The 21,250-nt window shown below is 37.4% G+C and overlaps 1 protein-coding gene across 3 annotated transcripts in view; it reads right to left on the bottom strand.

Moving 5' to 3' along the window:
- Positions 1–21,250, bottom strand: part of ACVR1C (activin A receptor type 1C) — a 76,880-nt gene that overhangs the window by 31,010 nt on the left and 24,620 nt on the right. For all 3 annotated transcript variants that reach the window (XM_040475135.1, XM_040475134.1, XM_040475133.1), the window contains exon 2: positions 10,559–10,789. In XM_040475135.1, the coding sequence (XP_040331069.1) occupies positions 10,559–10,789 (231 nt within the window). The remainder of the gene's footprint in view (positions 1–10,558; positions 10,790–21,250) is intronic.

The following is a 21,250-nucleotide window of genomic DNA, read 5'->3' on the forward strand; positions in this document are numbered from 1 at the left end:
TGTGTTACTTTGAAAATGTCTTTTGCTAAACCTCATTCTTTAAAGATAGTTTTTCTAGGTAGTATTCTGGGTTACCAATTCTTTTCTTTTAGAATATTGAAGATAAAATTCCACTTTTCTCCTTTTACTTTTTGCTTGAAAAGACAATGCCAGTTTTTCTGAACTTCTTTGAATTTCATTTACCTTTTTGTCTGTCAACTTGTAGGATTTCACTTTGTCTTTGGTGTTCTGTAGTTTTACTAAGCTATGTCCAGATTTAGGTATCTATTTATTCCTCCTCTTGATAGTCACTGGATTTCTTAGATTTGTAGATTGGTGTTCATCAATTCTGGAAAATTCTGAGCTGTTACTTCTGCAGACTGCTTTTGCCCAAACCTTTATCTCCTCTCCTATGGACCACGATAGAAAGCCACATGTTAAATCTTCTTATGTGTTCCTCTCTTTGTCATCCTCTTGTCCATATTTTCCATTATGTATTCTCTGTATAACTGCATACAAAATAACTTCTTCTGACCAGTATTTCAGATCCCTAATTCTCTCCATAGCTCTTTATATTCTATCTAATTGTTGTTAAACCTATCCATTAAGTTTTCAATTTTTATTATATTTTTAATTTTAAAAAGTTTTATTTTGTTCTTGTTCAAATCTAGTAGGTCACTTTTTTATAATCCTCTATCCTCTAAAAATATTTCCAAATTCGCCTTATGTTTTTTTTTAAACTTAGAAGAATATTTGATCTAGATTTATTTTCTGAGAATTCCAATATATGAAACCTTTGTGATCTTTCTGCTGTGTGTTCTCTTCTGCTGGCTCATGCATGCTGCCTTGCATACCTGTATGCTTGGGGTGCTTATTCTTCACAAGGTACTGCTCATGTACTTGCAAAAGGGTCTGTTTTGTCTGGTTGAGACCTAACATTAAAGTCCCTTCCTCTAGAGAGCTGGTACTTTTTTCTTGACACTTTGGTGCACCAATGGTCTGGGACTAGCTTAAAGAAAGTTCTTCCTCTGAAGAGTTCCTGTACCACTCATGCAATGGGAACTTGGGCCTAAAATCCATGTGATGTCCAGGCTATGATCACAGCTTCACCAGAACAGGTTTTTTATTTTTCTTGTTCTGCTTAGTTAAAAGCCCAAACCTCCTCCCTGGGGTTAGAAGGAGATGGGTTTATATCTGGTTTAAACTTGCAGTAAGGAAAGAGACCTTCGATATCTCTGCTCAACATGGTGGCTTCTATTAGATGATTCAGTTTGAGCAAATCACGTTTCTTGACCTTTGCTATCCTTCAAGCTTGAGATCCCTGATAACAAAACCTTTTAACAAAAATTTTAACAAAGGCTTAACGAAACCTGATAAAATTTTCCTTATTAGAAAAAGCATACACACATGAGGAAAAAAGTATCAGAAAGTTATATAATAATGTTTTAAACAATAAGGTTGTTTGCCAATTCCCATAAGAATAAATCTGGAAATAGGCTGGTGACATTGTTGAGTCTCTTTGTTAATGAATCATAGGATCAATCTACTTCCAGATTTCCTACCATGTTGAGTTAGTGAACTCCCTTATTAAGACATTATTATCTAAGTTTCTGATACTTTTAGTTGAAAACAGCTTGACTGATACATCACTCTTACAACTTATGCAAATCTAGTGGGCGGGAAAAAATGGTTGTTTTAATTGGCATCTCTCCAGCTATTAGTGATGTTGAACATCTTTTTGATGCTTGACCATTTAGAATATTCTCTTCTGTAAAATTTGTTTGTGTCTCTTACCCATTTTTCCCTTTAGTGCTCTCTCTCCTTCTCTCTTTCCACTCTCTTGCCATGCACATGCACACATGCATGCACACGCACATGAGCTCTTTAACTTCCCATAGTTCCTACCTTTTTCCAGTCACACATGTGGCAAATATTTCTATCCCATATTTAACTTATCTTCAGTTTTATTTATGTTATCTTTCATTACTCATTTTTATTTTAGTTTGCATGCAGTTACATCTCTTTTCCTTTTATAACAGTTGGATTTCCTGTCTTATTTAAAAACAGCTTCCATACTATAAAGTCATAAAAATCTTTTTTTCTAAATTTTCCTCTGACATTTAAATTGTTTTATATTTCACAATTAGATATTTAATCAAGCTGTAATTTATTTTTGTATATGGTATGACACTGTGGTACAGCCCTGTTTTCTTCCAGATGGATAGATAATTATGCCAGCATCATTTCAAAAATAAACTATCCTGGAATTTCCATTTCTGCCAAGTTACACTTTAGATGTCCACAGAAACCCTTCTTGGTACAGCACACAAAAATGCTGAATAAAATATAAATGAAAAACTTTTTTTCTATTACGTGATTAAGCTGGTGAGAAAAGAAATGAATTGCTCAGAGCCACAAATAAAGTGAAAATCCAAAGAGGCGCTTGAGCACTTGGGCTGCTATTTACCCTGGAAGCATCTGCCAGCTCCTGGTGGTTACATGCTTAGTTTACCAGATTGTAGCACAAGATCAGGAGATAAAACTTGGTTCCTGAGACAGGGAAGGGCCAGATCAGAGACCCTCATATAAATCAGGCAACTATGAATGGCATTAAATTGAAAATAAAACAGTGTTCTGCAGACAAAGACAGGGTGTATGCTCCTCTATGTGTCTGTCTCAATCTTGACTTTGGTATAGCAAAACATCTTCAAGGGTTTCTTACCCCAAGTGTGTACCATAGGCAGGCTTCGAGCCTTAATTCATATTACATGTTGGCCAAAATAAACCTAATCAAAATATTGAATGGGTTTTGGTTGGTAACACCCCCAGATACCTAGTGGAAGCCAATGTAAATCTTCTCTGGAGGAATATATTTTATATATATATAAATATATATATATATTTATATATATATATTTATATATATATAAATATATATATATACGTGTATATATATATATATATGTATATATATATATATATATATAATTTATTGTCAAATTGGTTTCCATACAACACCCAGTGCTCATCCTGGAGGAACATATTTTAAATACAGGCTCCAAAAATTTCCTCCACATAAGGTTCCCCAAAACCTGAGCTCACATTCAAAAATCACAAAACACATGAGGAAAGTAGCCATCAAAATATGAGTCAGCAAAATAAAATCCTAGCACATTCAAACTCGCAGAAACTGTAGATATTAAAATTATCAGATGCAAACATTAGGAAATAACAGGGGAAAGATTTCAAGAGGCATAGAGAAGAGATACAGAAGGCCCAGCTCACACAGACTCGGGGAAGGAATTGTGAAAAGTGAGGAGAACTTATTAGAAGGCTCCCAGATCAAACCCATCGTACATACACCCATTGTACATACATATCCAATGTGAATGGAACTTTTTCATCTATTATTGTTTGTGTGCCATACCTGGATCCCCCAGTGCCCCCCCCCCCAACCAAGGGCACACCAATTTGTGTCAACAAGCCTTTTATTTTTGAAATAGAAATATTCTTGAAGAGTTAAGAATTTACTCTTTACTTTTTTAAAGATGTTTATTTTTTGAGAGAGAGAACACATGTACATGCATGGGGGAGGGGCAGGAGAGGTAGAGAAAGAGAATTCCAAGCAGGCTCAGAGCTGTCATCACAGAGCCCAACATAGGGCTGGTGATGAATGGTGAGATCATGACCTGAGCCAAAATCAAGAGTGGGATGCTTAACCAACTGAGCCAGTTACCCCGTATCATTTACTTTCAAAGGTAAATTTTTCCCACTCAGTGGCTTCTCTCCTAAATTCAGAGGAAGCTGAGAGTGGGCAATCTGCAGGAGTTATGAGTCAAGAAGTTTCCTGAAGCCTGGGAGTACTAAGTTAAAGTCAGAGCTGGAGTCTGGAGTCAGAACAAGAAAAGTAGCATCCAGAAAGGAAAGAGGATATTTTTGGAACTGAAGGTAGCTATTCTTATCTGGTCTAAAAATAAACAAGAAGAATACATTAGACAGGGTACATTACATAAAGTATATGTTTCTCTTGTTTAACTGATTTGCACAATCTATATTTAATTTTTAAATATTCAGTACTACACTTGTTTTGTAAAAATAATGACATATTTGCTGTTAGTAGAAATGTACTCAAAGTACTAGTCAAATAAATGGCTGTTTTTGGAAATGGATGTTGCCTTTCAAGTTTTACATAGGGAAAAAAAAGCCTCTAAATATTTGTGATAATACTTGAACTTGGAAGGTCACTCCAGTGACATCAAAGATACCAGCTTCAATAAGCTTCAGGGAAGGGAAGCAAGTTTTCTAATATTAGATCTCCATCAAACTATAAAACTGTTTCTATAAAAAAAAAAAGTATGATTAACTCCTAAAAATTAAACCCATGTGCAGTGTCACAGGAGAAAGTGTTTTTTAAGGGCAAATGATTGAATTTAATGTGATCTAAGTCAATCTTGCTTGCAATGATCTAAATTAATTCTACTTAAATCTAATACAACTTAGTATAAAAAATGAATGGGTAAAAGATTTTTAAAGGCCATTTAGAAAAAAAAATTTAAAAAAATTTTTAACGTTTATTTATTTTTGAGAGAGAGAGACACACAGAGCATGAACAGGGGAGGGTCAGAGAGAGGGAGACACAGAATCTGAAAACAGGCTCCAGGCTCTGAGCTGTCAGCACAGAGCCCGACGCGGGGCTCGAACTCACGGACCGCGAGATCATGACCTGAGCCGAAGTCAGACACTTAACCTACTGAGCCACCAAGGCGCCCCAGAAGGAAAACATTTGAGATTAAAACAGTAACTAGATTCTTAATAGATTTTTGTACTAGTAAATTAAAATAATAAGTGTCCCTGCTCCATTTTAAATTACCACATTTTCAAATACCAACTAAAGTGGTGTTTTTTGAACTGTGAACAACCTATTAGTAGGGTCTGACCAGCGTTTTTACTTGAGGAAAATGCATAGGGTACCTCACAGGAAGGGTAAGAATATTTTGTAAAAGTCTTGTTTCAGTAGAGTTTGCATTCAGGTTGGGGGAAATTGTATAAAATGTATTTCTTTCTGTGTGTCTCAGTGGAAACATGTATAAAAGCCACTAGTCTGGGTGCCTGGGTGGCTCAGTCCGTTAAGCATCTGACTCTTGATCTCGGCTCAAGTCATGACCTCAAGGTTCCCGAGTTCTAGCCCTACATTGGGCTCTGCCCTGTCGGTGCAGAGCCTGATTGGGATTCTCTCTCCCTCTCTCCCTGCTCCTCCCCCTCTCGCCTGAATTCTCTCTCTCTCTCTCTCTCTCTCTCTCTCTCTCTCTCTCTCTCTCAAAAATAAAATAAATAAACTTGGGGCACCTGGATGGCTCAAGTCAGTTAAGCGTCCAACTTCAGCTCAGGTCATGATCTCACAGTTTGTGGGTTCCAGCCCCGCGTCTGGCTCTGTGCTGACTGCTTGCTCAGAGCCTGGAGCCTGCTTTGGATTCTGTGTCTCCCTCTCTCCCTGTCCCTCCACCACACATACCTTGTCTCTCTCTGTCTCAAAAATAAATAAACATTAAAAAAATAAATAAAAATAAAATAAATAAACTTTAAAAAAAGGCCACTAGTCTAAGGTTTTAGGAATTAGAGCCAAACACTTTAAAAGGATTTTTAGGAGGGAAAGAGCGAGCGCCTATAATTCTCCAATTGCTGAGTTACAATCGCACAAGCAGAGAGAGGAAGGGAGAGAGAAAAAGTCCAGGTCTGTGTTCAAGGCAGGAATTTTATCACAAAGAAACAAAGCAAGAGGCCAATTGTTACAGGACTTAAGCACAGAAGAGCATCAACTGAAATATCACAAACCTTGGTTACTACACCTATATCAAGTCACTACCCAGAAACGGCCCCATAGTCTGGAGTGCTGGGTGAAAGAACCAAAGAGCCAAGGATCCGCTTCACTTTCAGAGGAACCAAAAAGGGAAGTCCAGATTTTCCTGTATCTCTTCTGGTCACCTCTGTACGTTTTCTTCCCCATTTTGCCCATTAATGTGATGTAGAGCACTAACACCGTAGAAATGTCACACTGCTTATTTTTCAGAGTGCTTTTATACATTTCATGTATATGTAACCAGATTTGAAATGGACAAATCCCTACTAGCCAGAGCAGGGGATATCAATCACGCTCACTGATGACACGAGAACACTGGCGTTGTTGGCACGGCCTGTGTTCAGTGCTCAGCCTGGAAGTCCCTTTCCAAACAGCTGCTGCTCCAAATACAGCTAATAACCGTTTGGTGCTGCCTCACAGACAGAACGACCCGACCCAAGATGCCTGCGTATACAATCCTATTCAATTTAATGTCAATTTACCATACAATGTCGCTAAAAGAAAAAAGTTCTTAGTTTAAGAAATTTGAATTGAGTAAATGTCACAGAGCATTTTTTGTAGACATATTAATTACTGGCGAGACAACACGTATCTTCCCTGTTATAAGTAATATTTGGAAATCAATGAATGTAATCCATCACATCAATAGACTAAAGAAGAAAAATCTTGCTATAATCTCAAGAAATTCAAGAAAATACTTGAAAAAAATTAATATTCATTTAGGATTAAAAAGACCTCCGCCAAACTAGGAATTAAAGCAAATTTCATCAGTTCATAACAGGAATCTCAAAAACCTACAGTTAAAATCATACTTAATGGTAAAAGAGAGAGTGGTAATGAGTAATACTCAATACTCATTACTCATACCTAATGGTAAAAGAACATTCACTCCTAGGACCAAAAAGGCAAGGATCTTCACTCTTACCACTCCTATTCGTCAACGTATTAGCGGTCCTAGCCAGTGCAAAAAAGCAAGAAAAAGAAATAAAATGCAAACAGATCAGAATAGAAGATGCAAAATTGTCTGTATTCACAGATAAGATGATTGCGTATGTAGAAAATGCCAAATAATTTTTTAAAGAGCTACTAGCACTAAAATAATGTGCTTTGGCAAGCTTGTCGGAAATAAGGTCAATATACAAAATTAATTTCATTTTCATATACTAACAATTAACATCGAGATATTAAAAATAGCATCCAAAAACATGTGCTACTTAGCGATAAATTCAAGAAAATACACATGAGACCTGTTTCTTGACAAGCACAAGACACTGCTAAGAGTAACTGAAGAAAAACTCAATAAATGAGGAAACATGCTATGTTCATGGATCAAAGGATTTAATATTGTTAACATGACTGTTTTCTTCACATAATCTATATCTTCAACTCAATCTAATAAAAATCTCAGCATGTGCTTTTGTAAGAATTGTCAAATCAATTCTAAAATGGAAATGCAAATGCAAAGGATTCAGAAGATCCAAATCAATTTTAAAAAAGAACAAATTTGGAGCGGTCACACAACTTGATTTTAATACTTACTACAAGCTACACTAATAAAGGAAGTTTAATAGCGATATAAAGAGAGACATCCATAACCCTCGAACAGAATAAAGAGGCCCGAAATACACCCACATATATATGGTCATTTTATGTTCAAAGTGCCAAAGTAATTGAAAGGATAGATTTTTCAACAAATGATGCTGGAAAAACTTCATCTCTATATAAAAAAATAAATTTCACCTAAACCTCACAGAGTAAGAAAAATTAAGTTTAAACTGATGCAGGCCTAAATGATTCTGAAGTGTTAAAATTTCTGGAAGAAATTTATGTTTCTGGAAGAAACGTAAAAGAAAATATTTATGAACTTTGCATAAAGACTTCTTCAATTAGGACGTGAAACATATGGAACATAAAAATAAAAATATATAATCCATCAGTTTGTAATCTACTCTGCAAAAGACACATTCAAGAAAACAAAATGGCAATCCACAGAATGGGAGAAAATAGTCAGAATACACATATCTGATAAAGGACTGGTTTCCATATATATAATGAAGCTTTACTTTCAACCGTAGGAAGGTAACCCAATGTTTTTAATGTGCGAAAGATTCGACATTTATAAAGGCAGATATGCAACTGTCCAACATGCACATAAAAATAATTGAACACCATTACCGGTCAGGGAAATGCAAATTAAAACCTCAATGAAATACTACTACACAATCACTTGAATAGCTAAAATTAAAAAGAAACTGATTGTAACACATGATTGTAAAAGTATGGACCAAATGGAACTATCATCATACATCTCTGCTGGGGATGTAAAACTGTACAATTTCAAAACTACTTGGGAGATAATATTTGTAAAATGAATAGATACTCATCATATGATCCTATAATTCTGCTCTTAGATATTTTCTCACAAGAAAAAAAAAAACATATCCAAAAACTTGTACATTGATGTTCACAGCACCTTTATCCACAATCTCCACATGGAAACCACCTGAATACTCATCAGTAGGCGAACAGGTAAAACAGCCATAGGAGATCCATAGAATGGGATATCACCCCACAGTAAAAAAGGAACAAGCTACTAATACATCCAACAACATGAATACATCTCAAAAACATTCTGAGTGAAAGAAGCCAAATGCAAAACAATATCTTCCATAAGGACTCCTTTTTTTGAGAAACTCTGGGAAAAAACAAATCTAGTCTACACTGACAGAAAAGAGATCAGTCATCTAGCCCTAGTCAAAATGAGGATTGACTGAGAACATTTTGAGGCGATGGAAATGTGATAGTGGTTACATGGGGTATGTGTGTGTCAAAACTCATCAAACCATACAATCAAATTGTGTGCATTTCATTATATCCCAACTGTACCTCAATAACATTGATTTTTGAAACAGACTGGTTCCTACCTGGACTTGAGGGTGGAACATAAGCTTCTCGATAGTTACACAGAGTTTATAGTTGGGCTGGAAAGGACCTACATTCTAGCTGCACTAAGTATCTTTAATTTGCCCAGCTGCACATGAACCAGGTTATCCTCGAAGACCATTTGTTGCTGTCAAAATACTGTCTTGTGCCCATTCTGACTGGCAGAACCTGGTCTTGTGGGTAATTCAATATTGGGAAGACATATCAAAGATGCCATGGCCACAGGCTAATGCAGAGACCTACCTCCCCGTCCTTAATCTTTTGGATCTTGGTCATGGGAAGACAGCATAAGGTAGAGGGAGCCTTCACTTCACTTCAGCGTGTCTTGGGCCCACAGATAACCATGGGAGAAAGTCTAAGGGAAGAAAAGTACCCAGCATAGATGCCAGATCACCACCAAATCAAGGATGTCTATGGAACCTGAGACAGAGAGAATAAATGTGGTCTAAAAAATCAAGACTGCAAGTAGCCTTGGGGATGAAATATGCCAAGTATGGCTTCTTCTGCAGTATATAGGATAAAGCTCTAGAACAGTGTTTCCCAAAGAGTGCGACAAATACCAGTGGTGGCACGTGTCCCTCAGAAATGATTCTAAGGGTTCTTGAACCGACTTGGAGTGGTCAGCAAACACAATTTAAATAACATTGAATCACATGATATTTTCTCTCTAGTTCTCTCAGTGTTTCTGTATTATCAAAAAGCCTCATTTGGGGCCAGTATGTCTATAACATCACATTCTTCTCTCTTTTAAACAAACAGAAATATAAAATACCTAACTGAAATACAGTAGCTGTACTACAGTACATAGTTATCTTTTGCTTACACTAAGTAAACTGGCTTCTCATTTGTGGTAGTGATGCCAAGTTTCCACATCAAATAAATGTCCTTCAGTAAAAAAGGGGGACAGTGAATTTATACAAAAAAAAAAAACGGGTTAAAAATACTACAGTAGAATATCGATATAGTGATACAGGAACACCTGAGGCTGCATAACAGTACCTTAACATGTTGCTTTGTAAGGAAGACTATATACCTGCGTGTAGATATAAACACATCAGTAAGTACTGAATTATTACCAAATTGATAAATATGAAAGAAAATCCACTACAGAACATTTTCATGTCATAAATTGGCTTGTGGTTTTAATGACTTGCCCCTTAATATCCCCCAAAGTTGCAGATTCCACATTGCTGATAAAAGACGAGATTCAGATTTTCTGTCTTGTAAATTAGGAGAAAACACCACGAAATTGGGGAAAAGGCAGGAATATACGTGCACAATAATGAAGAGTTACATTCCATTCTACCTCCATCTTCTTGCTCATGAGTGCTTGCTCTCGAGTGCAGGCAGGCAGGCAAAGAAGATACGCAGAAGGTGCCCATGAAAAAAGATTTTGTCTCCATAGAAGTCAGCAATCTACTATTTTTAGTTTTGCTCTCTTTTCTCTTTTTTTCTTGGTATACATTTTAATTTCTTTCCTTTACAAGAATCCATACTAATGGACATTTTACTTTAGGTCCATTAATCACTTCTGAGAATACAACTCACATGGACAAACGTCACAATTGTTATGCTGTTGTCAGTGTTTTGACAGTCTTGTGCAATTAAAAAAAAAATCAACCTCAGCTGTGCTCTAGAGAATATTACCAGTCAAATAAGGAGGGAACTGTAAAACAGATTTTCTTATTTAAAGAAACATCCAACAGTTTGATTTCTACCAGGCTTCTAATTTCCCGATAGTAAAATTACATTTGGGATGAACAAAGATAAATGCCTTACCTTTTGGAAGGTGCAGTGTTATGTTGTTGCAGAAATCTGTGAAGCAGCATTCAGTTTTGGTAACATTGTTGGAACTATGACAGAAGACTTGAGCATTCAACTCTGGGAGAGAGACACAGGACTTGATCACCTGTTCTTTCCCATTGGTTAGCATAACCGAGGCCCAGCATGCTCCTTCAGTTTGGCAGGTAAAGTTTGAAGAGTCACACAAAAGACATACACACTTCAATCCTGGAAGTGTAAGGCAGAAAGCTTGAAGATTCAGAAAACATCATGCAAATTTATTTCATAATACTTGAGTACAAGAGATCAATCTTAATGAAAATTGAGGTAGGGTTTAAATGAACAGCATTGGGCAAACACATGCTCCCACTGTTAGTACCTCTCAGTCATGTGTTTTATTAAATAGGAGGCCCAAATCATCCTTTATTATTACTTGTATTTTTGTGAATTTATTCAGTTGCGACTATATTTTAAAATCATTTTACTGTCCACGGTCTAAATCCCACCTTCTTAAACCCAATTGGCTTATTCCTAAGTCAATAGCTCCTGTGAAATGCTAGGATACTGTAACACAGAAACCCAGGGGGACTGTCCAGCATCTCTTGTAAAGTGTGGTCAGAGAGCTGTGTAACCAAACATCCACTGTGCTCTGTTCATTTACCCTTTCTCCTTTAAACATTCAAGTACATGTGCAAAACACACACCTAACCATAGAAATCTACCACTCTTGGGGCACCTGGGTGGCTCAGTCGGTTGAGCATCCGACTTCAGCTCAGGTCATGATCTCACCAGTCCCAAGTACAAGCCCCACGTCAGGCTCTGTGCTGACAGCTCACAGCCTGGAGCCTGCTTTGGATTCTGTGTCTCCCTCTCTCTCTGTCCCTCCCATGCTCATGCTCTCTCTCTCTCTGTCTCTCAATAATAAATAAACATTAAAAAAAATTAAAAAAAAAGAAATCTACCACTCTAAAAATAATAGTGTGATCCTTTACGTTTATATTTGATGATATTTTAATATTATTGCTATTGCCACAGTACCTTTAAGGCACTGATGAGCCATTATACTTCCCCTCTTGGCTAAGAAATACATGTCAAAAGAAGAGTCATTTGAACACAGACCATGACTTCAGGCACTTCTCTTTAATGAACACACCTATTCCAGAAAACATAACACATCAACAGTAGAATTTAACATATCTACATAAATAAAATTTCAAAACTGAGACTCTGCTAAATTAATCTGTTCACTGCACAAGTTTCCTCACTCTTCCCCACTTACTACACACACACACACACACACACACACACACACACACACACACACATCCACCTCTCACATACACATTTACTCCCATGTTCTGAGTGGTGCCATATTTTTCTGTCCTGATGTAAAGTATCTCTCACCATAAAGTTCAGTGGTTGTGACAATTTATTCAAATTTTATTTAATTACAGTTTTTAAATAGTACAATACTAAATAAGGCTTTTGTATTATTACTCTAATGAGCTTTTTGTTAAATTATAACTGTTCCCCACAATTATCTGAATGTAACAAATTTTATAATAAAATCATTTTTACTGAAACTAAAGACCTTAAATTGCTAATTGCTGAGGGGCGCCTGGGTGGCGCAGTCGGTTAAGCGTCCGACTTCAGCCAGGTCACGATCTCGCGGTCCGTGAGTTCGAGCCCCGCGTCGGGCTCTGGGCTGATGGCTCAGAGCCTGGAGCCTGTTTCCAGTTCTGTGTCTCCCTCTCTCTCTGCCCCTCCCCCGTTCATGCTCTGTCTCTCTCTGTCCCCAAAATAAATAAATGTTGAAAAAAAATTTTAAATTGCTAATTGCTGAAATTGTAGCTAATTTCCTAACTGCACAGTATTTGATACATAAATGACAATTTTTATCCTCAACTTCAAACACCAATATAAAAACAAATATGGATAATATTCCTTCATAACTGGGTGTGTAAGAAAGAACAAATTACATACTGAAAAGCAAAAATTATCTCTTCTTTGGTACTCTTTCTTGATTGGCAAGATACCCTCTCTATAAACATTTTTATTACTATGGGCTAAAAGAAATACAGTCATAATACAATTTTGTTACCAACGTTGCACCAAGCACATAGTTCACTCCTCCATTTATTCCAGGGGTGACTAGTATAAATAAATACACAATTGACCCTTGAACAACATGGGTTTGAACTGCACGGGTGCATTTATACATGGATTTCTTTTCAATAAGTGCAGTACAGTACTGGGGCGCCTGGGTAGCTCAGTCAGTTGAGTATCCAATTCTTGATGTTGGCTCAGGTCATAATCTCATGGTTCATGAGTTTGAGCCCCTCATTAAGCTCTGCACTGACAGTGAGGAGCCTGGTTGGGATTCTCTCTCTCCTTCTCTCTCTGTCCCTCCCCCATTCATGCTTGCTCTCTCTCTCAAAACATATAAACTAAATTAAAAAAAATTATTATTATTATTATTTTTATTTTTTTTATTTATTTTTTTTTTAATTTTTTTTTCAATGTTTATTTATTTTTGGGACAGAGAGAGACAGAGCATGAACGGGCGAGGGGCAGAGAGAGAGGGAGACACAGAATCGGAAACAGGCTCCAGGCTCCGAGCCATCAGCCCAGAGCCCGACGCGGGGCTCGAACCCACGGACACGGACCGCGAGATCGTGACCTGGCTGAAGTCGGACGCTTAACCGACTGCGCCACCCAGGCGCCCCTAAAAAAATTATTTTTAAAATGCAGTACAGTACTATAAGTGTAGTTTCTCTTCCTAATGATTTTTTTTTAATTTTTAAATGTTTATTCATTTATTTTAAGAGAGAGTCATGTGGATGAGAATGGGGAAGGGCAGAGAGAAGAGAGTGAATCCTGAGCAGGCTCCACTCCATCAGCCTGGAGCCCGATGCAGGGCTTGAACTCACGAACCACGAGATCATGACCTGAGCCGAAATCAAGGGTAAGATACTTAACCGACTGAGCCACCTGGGCATCCTCACCTAATGACTTTCTTAACATTTTATTTTCTGTAGTTTCTTTACTGTAAGAATATGGTATATAATATATATCATAAAGAAAATATATGTTAATTGTTAATGCTATTGGTAAGGCTTCCAGTCAACAGTAGGCTATTAGTAGTTAAGTTTTTGGAGACTCAAAAGTTAAGCAGATTTTGAACTGTGTGAGGGGTTGGTGCCCCTAACATCCATGTTGTTCAGTGGTCAACTATACTCATTTGTTGATATCTATGTGCTACAGTCGAACCTTATAATCCACACTGATTAGGATTCAGTAGAGCTAGATATATAAAATCCAGGTGATTTGAAAAATATTTTAAGTCACTTTCCTTACATAAAAGACAGTTCATATAATGGCTATCCATCCACCTAGGTGTCTTCTGACGGTGGAATCTCTCTAGTACCTCTATGACTGATCTGCCAAAGGCCTTCAAATCCCAGTTATACTAGCTTTGAATTTTGGTCATCACTTGACCCCTCTGTGCCTCCATTTCCTTATATGAAAGAGGAGGAGAAGAAGAATATACCTCCTCATACTGTTGTTGTGAAGAATAAATTGATCTAGGTAAAGCTCTTAGAACAATGCCTGGCACACAGGAAGCATTATGGAAACATTTAGTGACCATGCTTTCTCCTACTAGAGGAGGTAAAGCTAGTTGTATTATGTAACAATTGGAATACATTCATAATCCATAAAGGAATGGCTGAATGAACTAGGGTGTACAGACCGTTTAAAAGGCATCACAAAAAAATGCATCCCTTTCTACTCTGTGGAGTGAGTTGAATGCTCTCCTTCTCTTAACGTCCCAGGCTAGAACCTAGACAGCCACACAGCAGGATGGTGTCTGGCCATGGTCCAGATACAGAACTCAGGAAAAGAAGGTCTCAGTCCTACCTCGGTCACTAACTTGCTCATTGACTTTAGAGAAGACATTTAACCTTCAGGGCCTCAGTGTCTTCTTCTGAAAACGGAAAATGAACCCGGGTCAGGGCCATAGATCCCAAAACCTTGAAATATCATAGAGTGCCACCATTTTACAACTCTAAGATTTTGTACTTGATGGAAATTTAGAATTATAAAATATAGAAAACGCTGACGTTGAAGAAACTTAATCCACTGTGGTCATTCTTCACCCTCATATTTTAAGGGGCTGAAGTTGGGAAGAAGAACTCTCCTGACACCCAGTCTCAAACCAGTTGTTACTAGAGTCCTCATCAAAGTCTCCATGAACTTTCTATTTCCAAGAGAAGCCTAGCCTGGAAATCCAGGCAACTAACTATGGAATATGGGTCCACCGGGTGAAGACAACCATAAAGCACTCAACAACTAAGCATACATTAGTTTCACGTGTGTTTATCATTACGTATAATTCCCAGTGACAGTGTGGGAGTTAGTTGTCACCATTTCCATTTTATAGAGAATGAAATGAGGCTCAAAAAGATCAAGTGACTGAATTAATGTAGCAGTTATCAGACTACTCAAGCGATGTTGTTTCTGCCCTACCAAAGCTGACACATTTTTTTAAAAAGACAGGTACACAAACCATTTTGCTACCTCACTGGTTTCTAGCAACTGAATCAAACACAATTCTAATACAGCAGAAAGAAATTAATAATTAACACTTGACCATTGAGGTGTTGATCTGTACTGTCCTAATTACCTTTTAAAATACAGTTGATATTTTTAAAACAAATTCTACCCACTTATTTTCTGAGGAGACAAGCAGTTAAATAAAAGTCAGTCATCATGTGCTTTGCATCTACAGAAATAACCTTACCTTTCAGGTCGTCTAAGTTTTGTATTAAGCACAAACATTTAAGTACCTAAACTGCTACTTTTTCTTAGAAATACTACTAGCTCCTTATAAAAATGATTAGATACTAGCTCTTATCGAGGAAGAATGTGGATACTCCCTGGATGTTTAATAAGCTATAAAAATTTCCTTCAGTTTTAATTAAAAGGTACCAATTAGAAGATTAATTCCGACCTAGGTGATAGAGTTACAACATAGTAAATGCCACCTTACTTTAAGTGGCGCATGATGGAAAACATCGACAAAACAGAATTTGCTGATAATGGCTTCAAACATCTGTTAAATATTCTCATTTATTCCAGGTCAACTGGCAGTACTATAGCACTGATGGAACACAAACAGCAAACTAAAAGAAACCTAAGATGTATATCTAACATGCAACATAATTCAGTCTTGCATTTTTCATTTCCCACCAAACCACTCTATGGTCACATTTGGTATATAATTAAATTATATTTATATCAACCACCCTCAACATAGAACCCTTGTGCTGCCAATTGAAACATAAGCTGCCCTTAGTGATTAGACTTATGCTTTCATATTTTGTTTTTTAAAAGACTGATGTTAATTGAGTCAATTATACTAGAATATTCCATGACAGGATAAATCTGGCTGTTAGCAGACAGCAGTCCAGCCTTATGTTTCTTTATTTTATACTTTCCCATTATAATGTACTTGAGTCATATGGAAAGGGATAGCAAATGAAGTTGAAGAAGGAGGTAATTACCCGTAATAAGGAGGTCCATTAGAGTTTTCCCCACAAGAAAGATTGCACTTTTCTTGTGTCTCCTCCCACCCCTTTAATAAGCCCCCTTTCCCCCTTTTTGCCAATTAGCCTGTAAAAGCCAAGACATCTGTTACTCACAAGACATCTGTTACCCACATAAAACCCTAGGATGTGCACATTCCTAATCAACCAGAAAATAAATTTTCATCCATCTTTACATGTGATGGCAAACACACCCTGATGTCCAGAAGTGTAAAAACCATCAGACTATAGGGAAAAAAACCCCCAAATTTATCAATTTGTATCTATGTGCTATTCTTGTTAAAAGGCCAAGTATTTGTTCGGGAAATATTAGCTATTTTAAAGGGGATACTGTTTTCAAAAAGTCGGTTGCCTATATTTTGGGTCTATATGCTGAAATATCTATTGACTGATGCCTTACACATATTTCTGACACATACCCTTTCCTCTTCTCCAGACATTAGTTGATTCAATTTCCCTAATTTTGAGCAAGCTATTGAACACAATTTTTTTTTTTAATTCATAAAACTGTCTCAAATTTGACCGGTCGAATATGTAATCTTTTCATCATTTGCAGGCTTCTGAGTTAACAAAGGAACAAGTCAAGCTCGTCCATATGCTGAATCTGAAAAGAAAACCAGGACGACTAGTACTAGTGAACGTGAAGGGAAGCCAGACAGGGTCAAAGGAAATCAGGCAAAGACCTATCTTCCCTTCTACTCCTTCTCAACATTGATTTTCTTCTCATTTGGTCATTTCAAATAATTTATCTTTCTTCACGGTAAGGAAAAATATAATAGAGAAAGAAAGCTGCCTTCATAAAATATGGGAAATCTGAATACAAACTTTTTGACCAGATGAGTTTTCAACAGACATTCAACTTGTAGAAATTCTACTTGCCAGGCTGTATCAAAGGACAGTCAGAACCCCTAACATATGAGAATACACCCGGCACAAAGGAAACTGTTCCTTTGCGCAAAGTGGCAATTATGTCCCCTGTTCAGGAAGGCCTCATCCTTATAGCTGAGAAGGAATGGAACAACTCTAACAGGAGGGATTCTATCCAGGAGAATGGTTTTCACTCTCAGCTGCGGGGCTGTAATCAGGAAGAGCCCAACACATTTTGAATTACAGAAGTAGCCATTTTGAATGTCCGCAGTCCACAAGCAACACTAAATAAACCTCAGGTTTCAGCTCACAAACCTCAGGTTCGACCACAAACCACCAAACACAACTTCTCCCCATCTTAGATTCCTCACCTGAGAGATGATAAGGTCAGGAAGCAGATTAGGAGATTTCTAAAGATCCCACCCACTTTACAGTGCTTTTCTGCTCTAGGCCCGGGTCGCCATTCTCAATATAAGTAACTACAGTGTTATCTTAGCTAAAAAGAGAGAGCACCCAAAGGATTGGCTTAAACCCCCAAATTCACACACGGGTTGTTCAGTGGATAGGAGGGTCCTACTAGTTCATAAACTGACAAAATGTCTCCAGTCGGTATTAAAGATGATTTATCCTGTCCTATCTCATACAATGATCCAATGCCTTAACCAACATAGGCATAAGATTTTTCAGAAGTGAAGAGAAAGTTCACAGCCGGTCTGAATTGGGCTAGACACCCAGAGTCTTATCTAATCCCTCAATTAGATGGACACAGTATCACAGAAATGGCATGCGAGACCGAAGGCTATTAACACCAAACTATGGCAATCTGACTCTACAAAATGGAAATGAAAACATTTTCCAATAACGTTTAAATGGCTGACAAAAAGAGCAAAGTTTAAAGTTGGTCAGGATTATATTACTTATTTACCTACCGCCTCAAAATTGTGACCATATACAGAAAAGATATGCACTATGGCATAATGTCAAATGCTTTTAGGGCAACTTAAAAATTTTTTAACAGAGGGGCACCTGGGTGGCGCAGTCGGTTGAGCGTCCGACTTCAGCCAGGTCACGATCTCGCGGTCCGTGAGTTCGAGCCCTGCATCAGGCTCTGGGCTGATGGCTCGGAGCCTGGAGACTGTTTCGATTCTGTGTCTCCCACTCTCTCTGACCCTCCCCCGTTCATGCTCTGTCTCTCTCTATCCCCAAAATAAATAAACGTTGAAAAAAAAAATTTTTTTTTAACAGAGAAAAATGATCAGGTTAACCTTTTTGCTTCTCAGCATAGTATTAAATGTGAAGCTCACTTTTCAAAGGAGGGCTTTTCCAAAACTACCATTAAGAACATTAGCCCCGAAGCTCCCACAGCATGGTGTATATATATACATATATATATGTGTGTGTGTATATATATATATATATATATATATATATACATATATATGTGTATATATATGTATATATATATGGCAACCATAAAGGGGCACAACCGAATCTAAAAGGGGGATGACAAAATTATTTGTGTGGATTTTTTTAAAATGTCCCCCATGAAAGCATGAAAATGCAGAATTCTGAGCCGGGGAGAGGACAGCCTTTTCCTTCCTGCCTTGGGAAGTCAAGGCAGTAGTTTGCAGCAGGTTGGCAGGGGCAGAGTTGCATGAGGACTGCTTTTGGCAATAGTGTGACGTCTCTTAGAGTAAGTCCTTGTTTCCTTAGGGAGGGCACATTTCCTGCAGTCCTCTGGCCAGCTTTAGATTTCGTAGCCATGTACGTAAGAAAAGGACCTCATTTGGGGTCTCCCGTATCAGAGCAATCATGTCAAGGAAGAAGAGTGTTCTTGATCGCAAGACACGTATCCTCTGCTACCCCCCCCATGGAATTCTCACTTAATTTGAGAAGTTAGATGCTTAGGCTGGCAGCTCAAATGGTGCCTCATCAAACTCTCCTCTCAATCTGGGTTTTTGTTGTTGTTGTTGTCTTGTAGTTAAGAAAATAGGTATGCTCAATGGATTGCAATTATATTTAGAGTAAAACAAAATCCATAGTCATGATTGTGACCTCATAGGTTAGTAGGTCTGGGTTGTTCCCACTTCTTGAACCTCCTTTCTTTTAACTCAGCCCTTCAGACATACGGGTCTCCTTTTCATAGTTCTAGAAAATAAGTTCTTCCCCACTTCATGGTTTTTGCTCTCACGGTTCCCTTTGCTGTAGTATTCTTCCTCTCCTTCTAATTCTTCAGTGTCAGCTCAAATGTCACCACCTCAGGGAAATCTTCACAGTCTCCTCTTTGACAAGTGATCTGCTCCCCATCCTTTCTGGTATATACTGAAATCTGTAGTTAGCCTATTCATTGTATCAGCCTTACTAGAAAGAACACTCTGTGAAGGCAAGGATCTTTCCTGCCTCATCTACCATCACATCCCCAACACCTACAATAGGGTATGCAGATGATAAAAAACAAGAAACATGTATTAAATTGGTAAGTATGAAAAACTACACAGATTAATGCTAAATGGCCAAACATATAAAAAGACTCACAACCATGTAACTATTCTCATTGTGGTATGTTATCTTCCAGTCTTTTTCTTTTTTTAATGTTTTATTTACTTTTGAGAGAGAAAGAGAGACAGACTGCCAGTGGGGGAGGGGCAGAGAGAGAGGGAGACACAGAATCTGAAGCAGGCTCCAGGTTCTGAGCTGTCAGCACAGAGTCTGACATGGGGCTCGAACCCACAAACCGTGAGATCATGACCTGAGCCGAATCGGACGCTTAACCAACTGCTCCACCCAGGTGCCCCTGTTCCATATAGGTTTTCATAGTTGAATTCTACCTATAAACACAATTTTAAGTGCTGCTCTTTTAGTCTATTAGCATTATATCATGAGCTTTTTATAATATCTTGTTTATAGTCACTTAACAGCATTCATAGACCTACCATTAGTGTAACTGGATGACATCCAGCATTTTCTTGCTTTTAGACATTTCAGTTGTTTCCCATTTTTGCAATTAAATAACACCTTACTGAATATGTTTGTGGATTAATCTTTAACCAAATTTATTTTCTTAGGCTAGAGTCCCAGAAGTGGAATTTCAACATCAGACCTTCTCAATAGACACTGACAAATAGCTTTCCAGAAAAATTTTATCAATTAAGATTTCCATTGGCTTTATATGAAAGTACCCATTTCACATACACTTGTCAGCATTAGATATTCTCACTAAAACCTTAATAAAATGATAGATGGAGGTTGCAACTTATTTTAGTTTGCATTTCCCCACTAATGGGGTTGAACTTTTTTTTTTCAAATATTTCCTCTGAAGTTCCTCTTGGGTGAATTTTTTGTCCATGTCATTTAACTCTGTTAAATCTGAAATTTCTTTCCAATTTGAAAGAGCTCTTTATAAAGATAGAAACCTTTTGCCATAGGTATTACATGTAACTTTTCCCAATTTCATATTTGCTTCTTCCTAATGTAACATCTTCATTGTTTTTGAAAAAAAAAAATGATACTTGCACCTTGTCAAAAAGGAGTCAAGCAATATACATAATATAAAGAAGTAAAATAAAATAAATCACCCCTAATCCCATATCTACAAAATGACTAGTGTTATCATCCTCTCCAACTATCTTTCTATGGAGTTTTACTTATGGAGATTAAAAAAACTAAAGCAACAGATGGAAATCATATCAACCAATCTTTTACTCAGCACTTTCTTCCTATGCCCTCAAGCTCAGGAAATACTCCATCATTATGTGTGTATGTGTGTGTGTGTGTGTGTGTGTGTGTGTGTGTGTGTGTGTTTTATTCACTTAACCTCTATATGTATGCAGTTTGTGATTTATGTAATTTGCTTATGGTATTAGATAATAAATAGATCTAATAAATAAATCTCTTTGACAGGTGATAATGGGATTACTTTATGGTAAATTTCTAGATGTTAATTTTTAAATTATTATTTAAAGAATATCGTATTAACCATGGTTCTTCGGAGAAACAGAACAAGTAGGATGTATATGTATATTTACATGTATGTATACATAGCATTGTAAAATATATACATGGGGGGAGAGACAGACACAGAAAGAGAGACACTTATTCCAAAATTTGCCGGGTAGACTGCAGGGAAGAGCTGATATTGGAGATCAAGTCTGAAGACCTTTTGGAGGCAGAATTGCCTCTTCTTCTGGGGACTTCAGTTTGTTTTCTCTTAAGGCCT

Source organism: Herpailurus yagouaroundi, unplaced genomic scaffold (assembly GCF_014898765.1).
Source record: "Herpailurus yagouaroundi ecotype Mexico unplaced genomic scaffold, PumYag 140, whole genome shotgun sequence".
Classification (NCBI taxonomy): domain Eukaryota; kingdom Metazoa; phylum Chordata; class Mammalia; order Carnivora; family Felidae; genus Herpailurus; species Herpailurus yagouaroundi.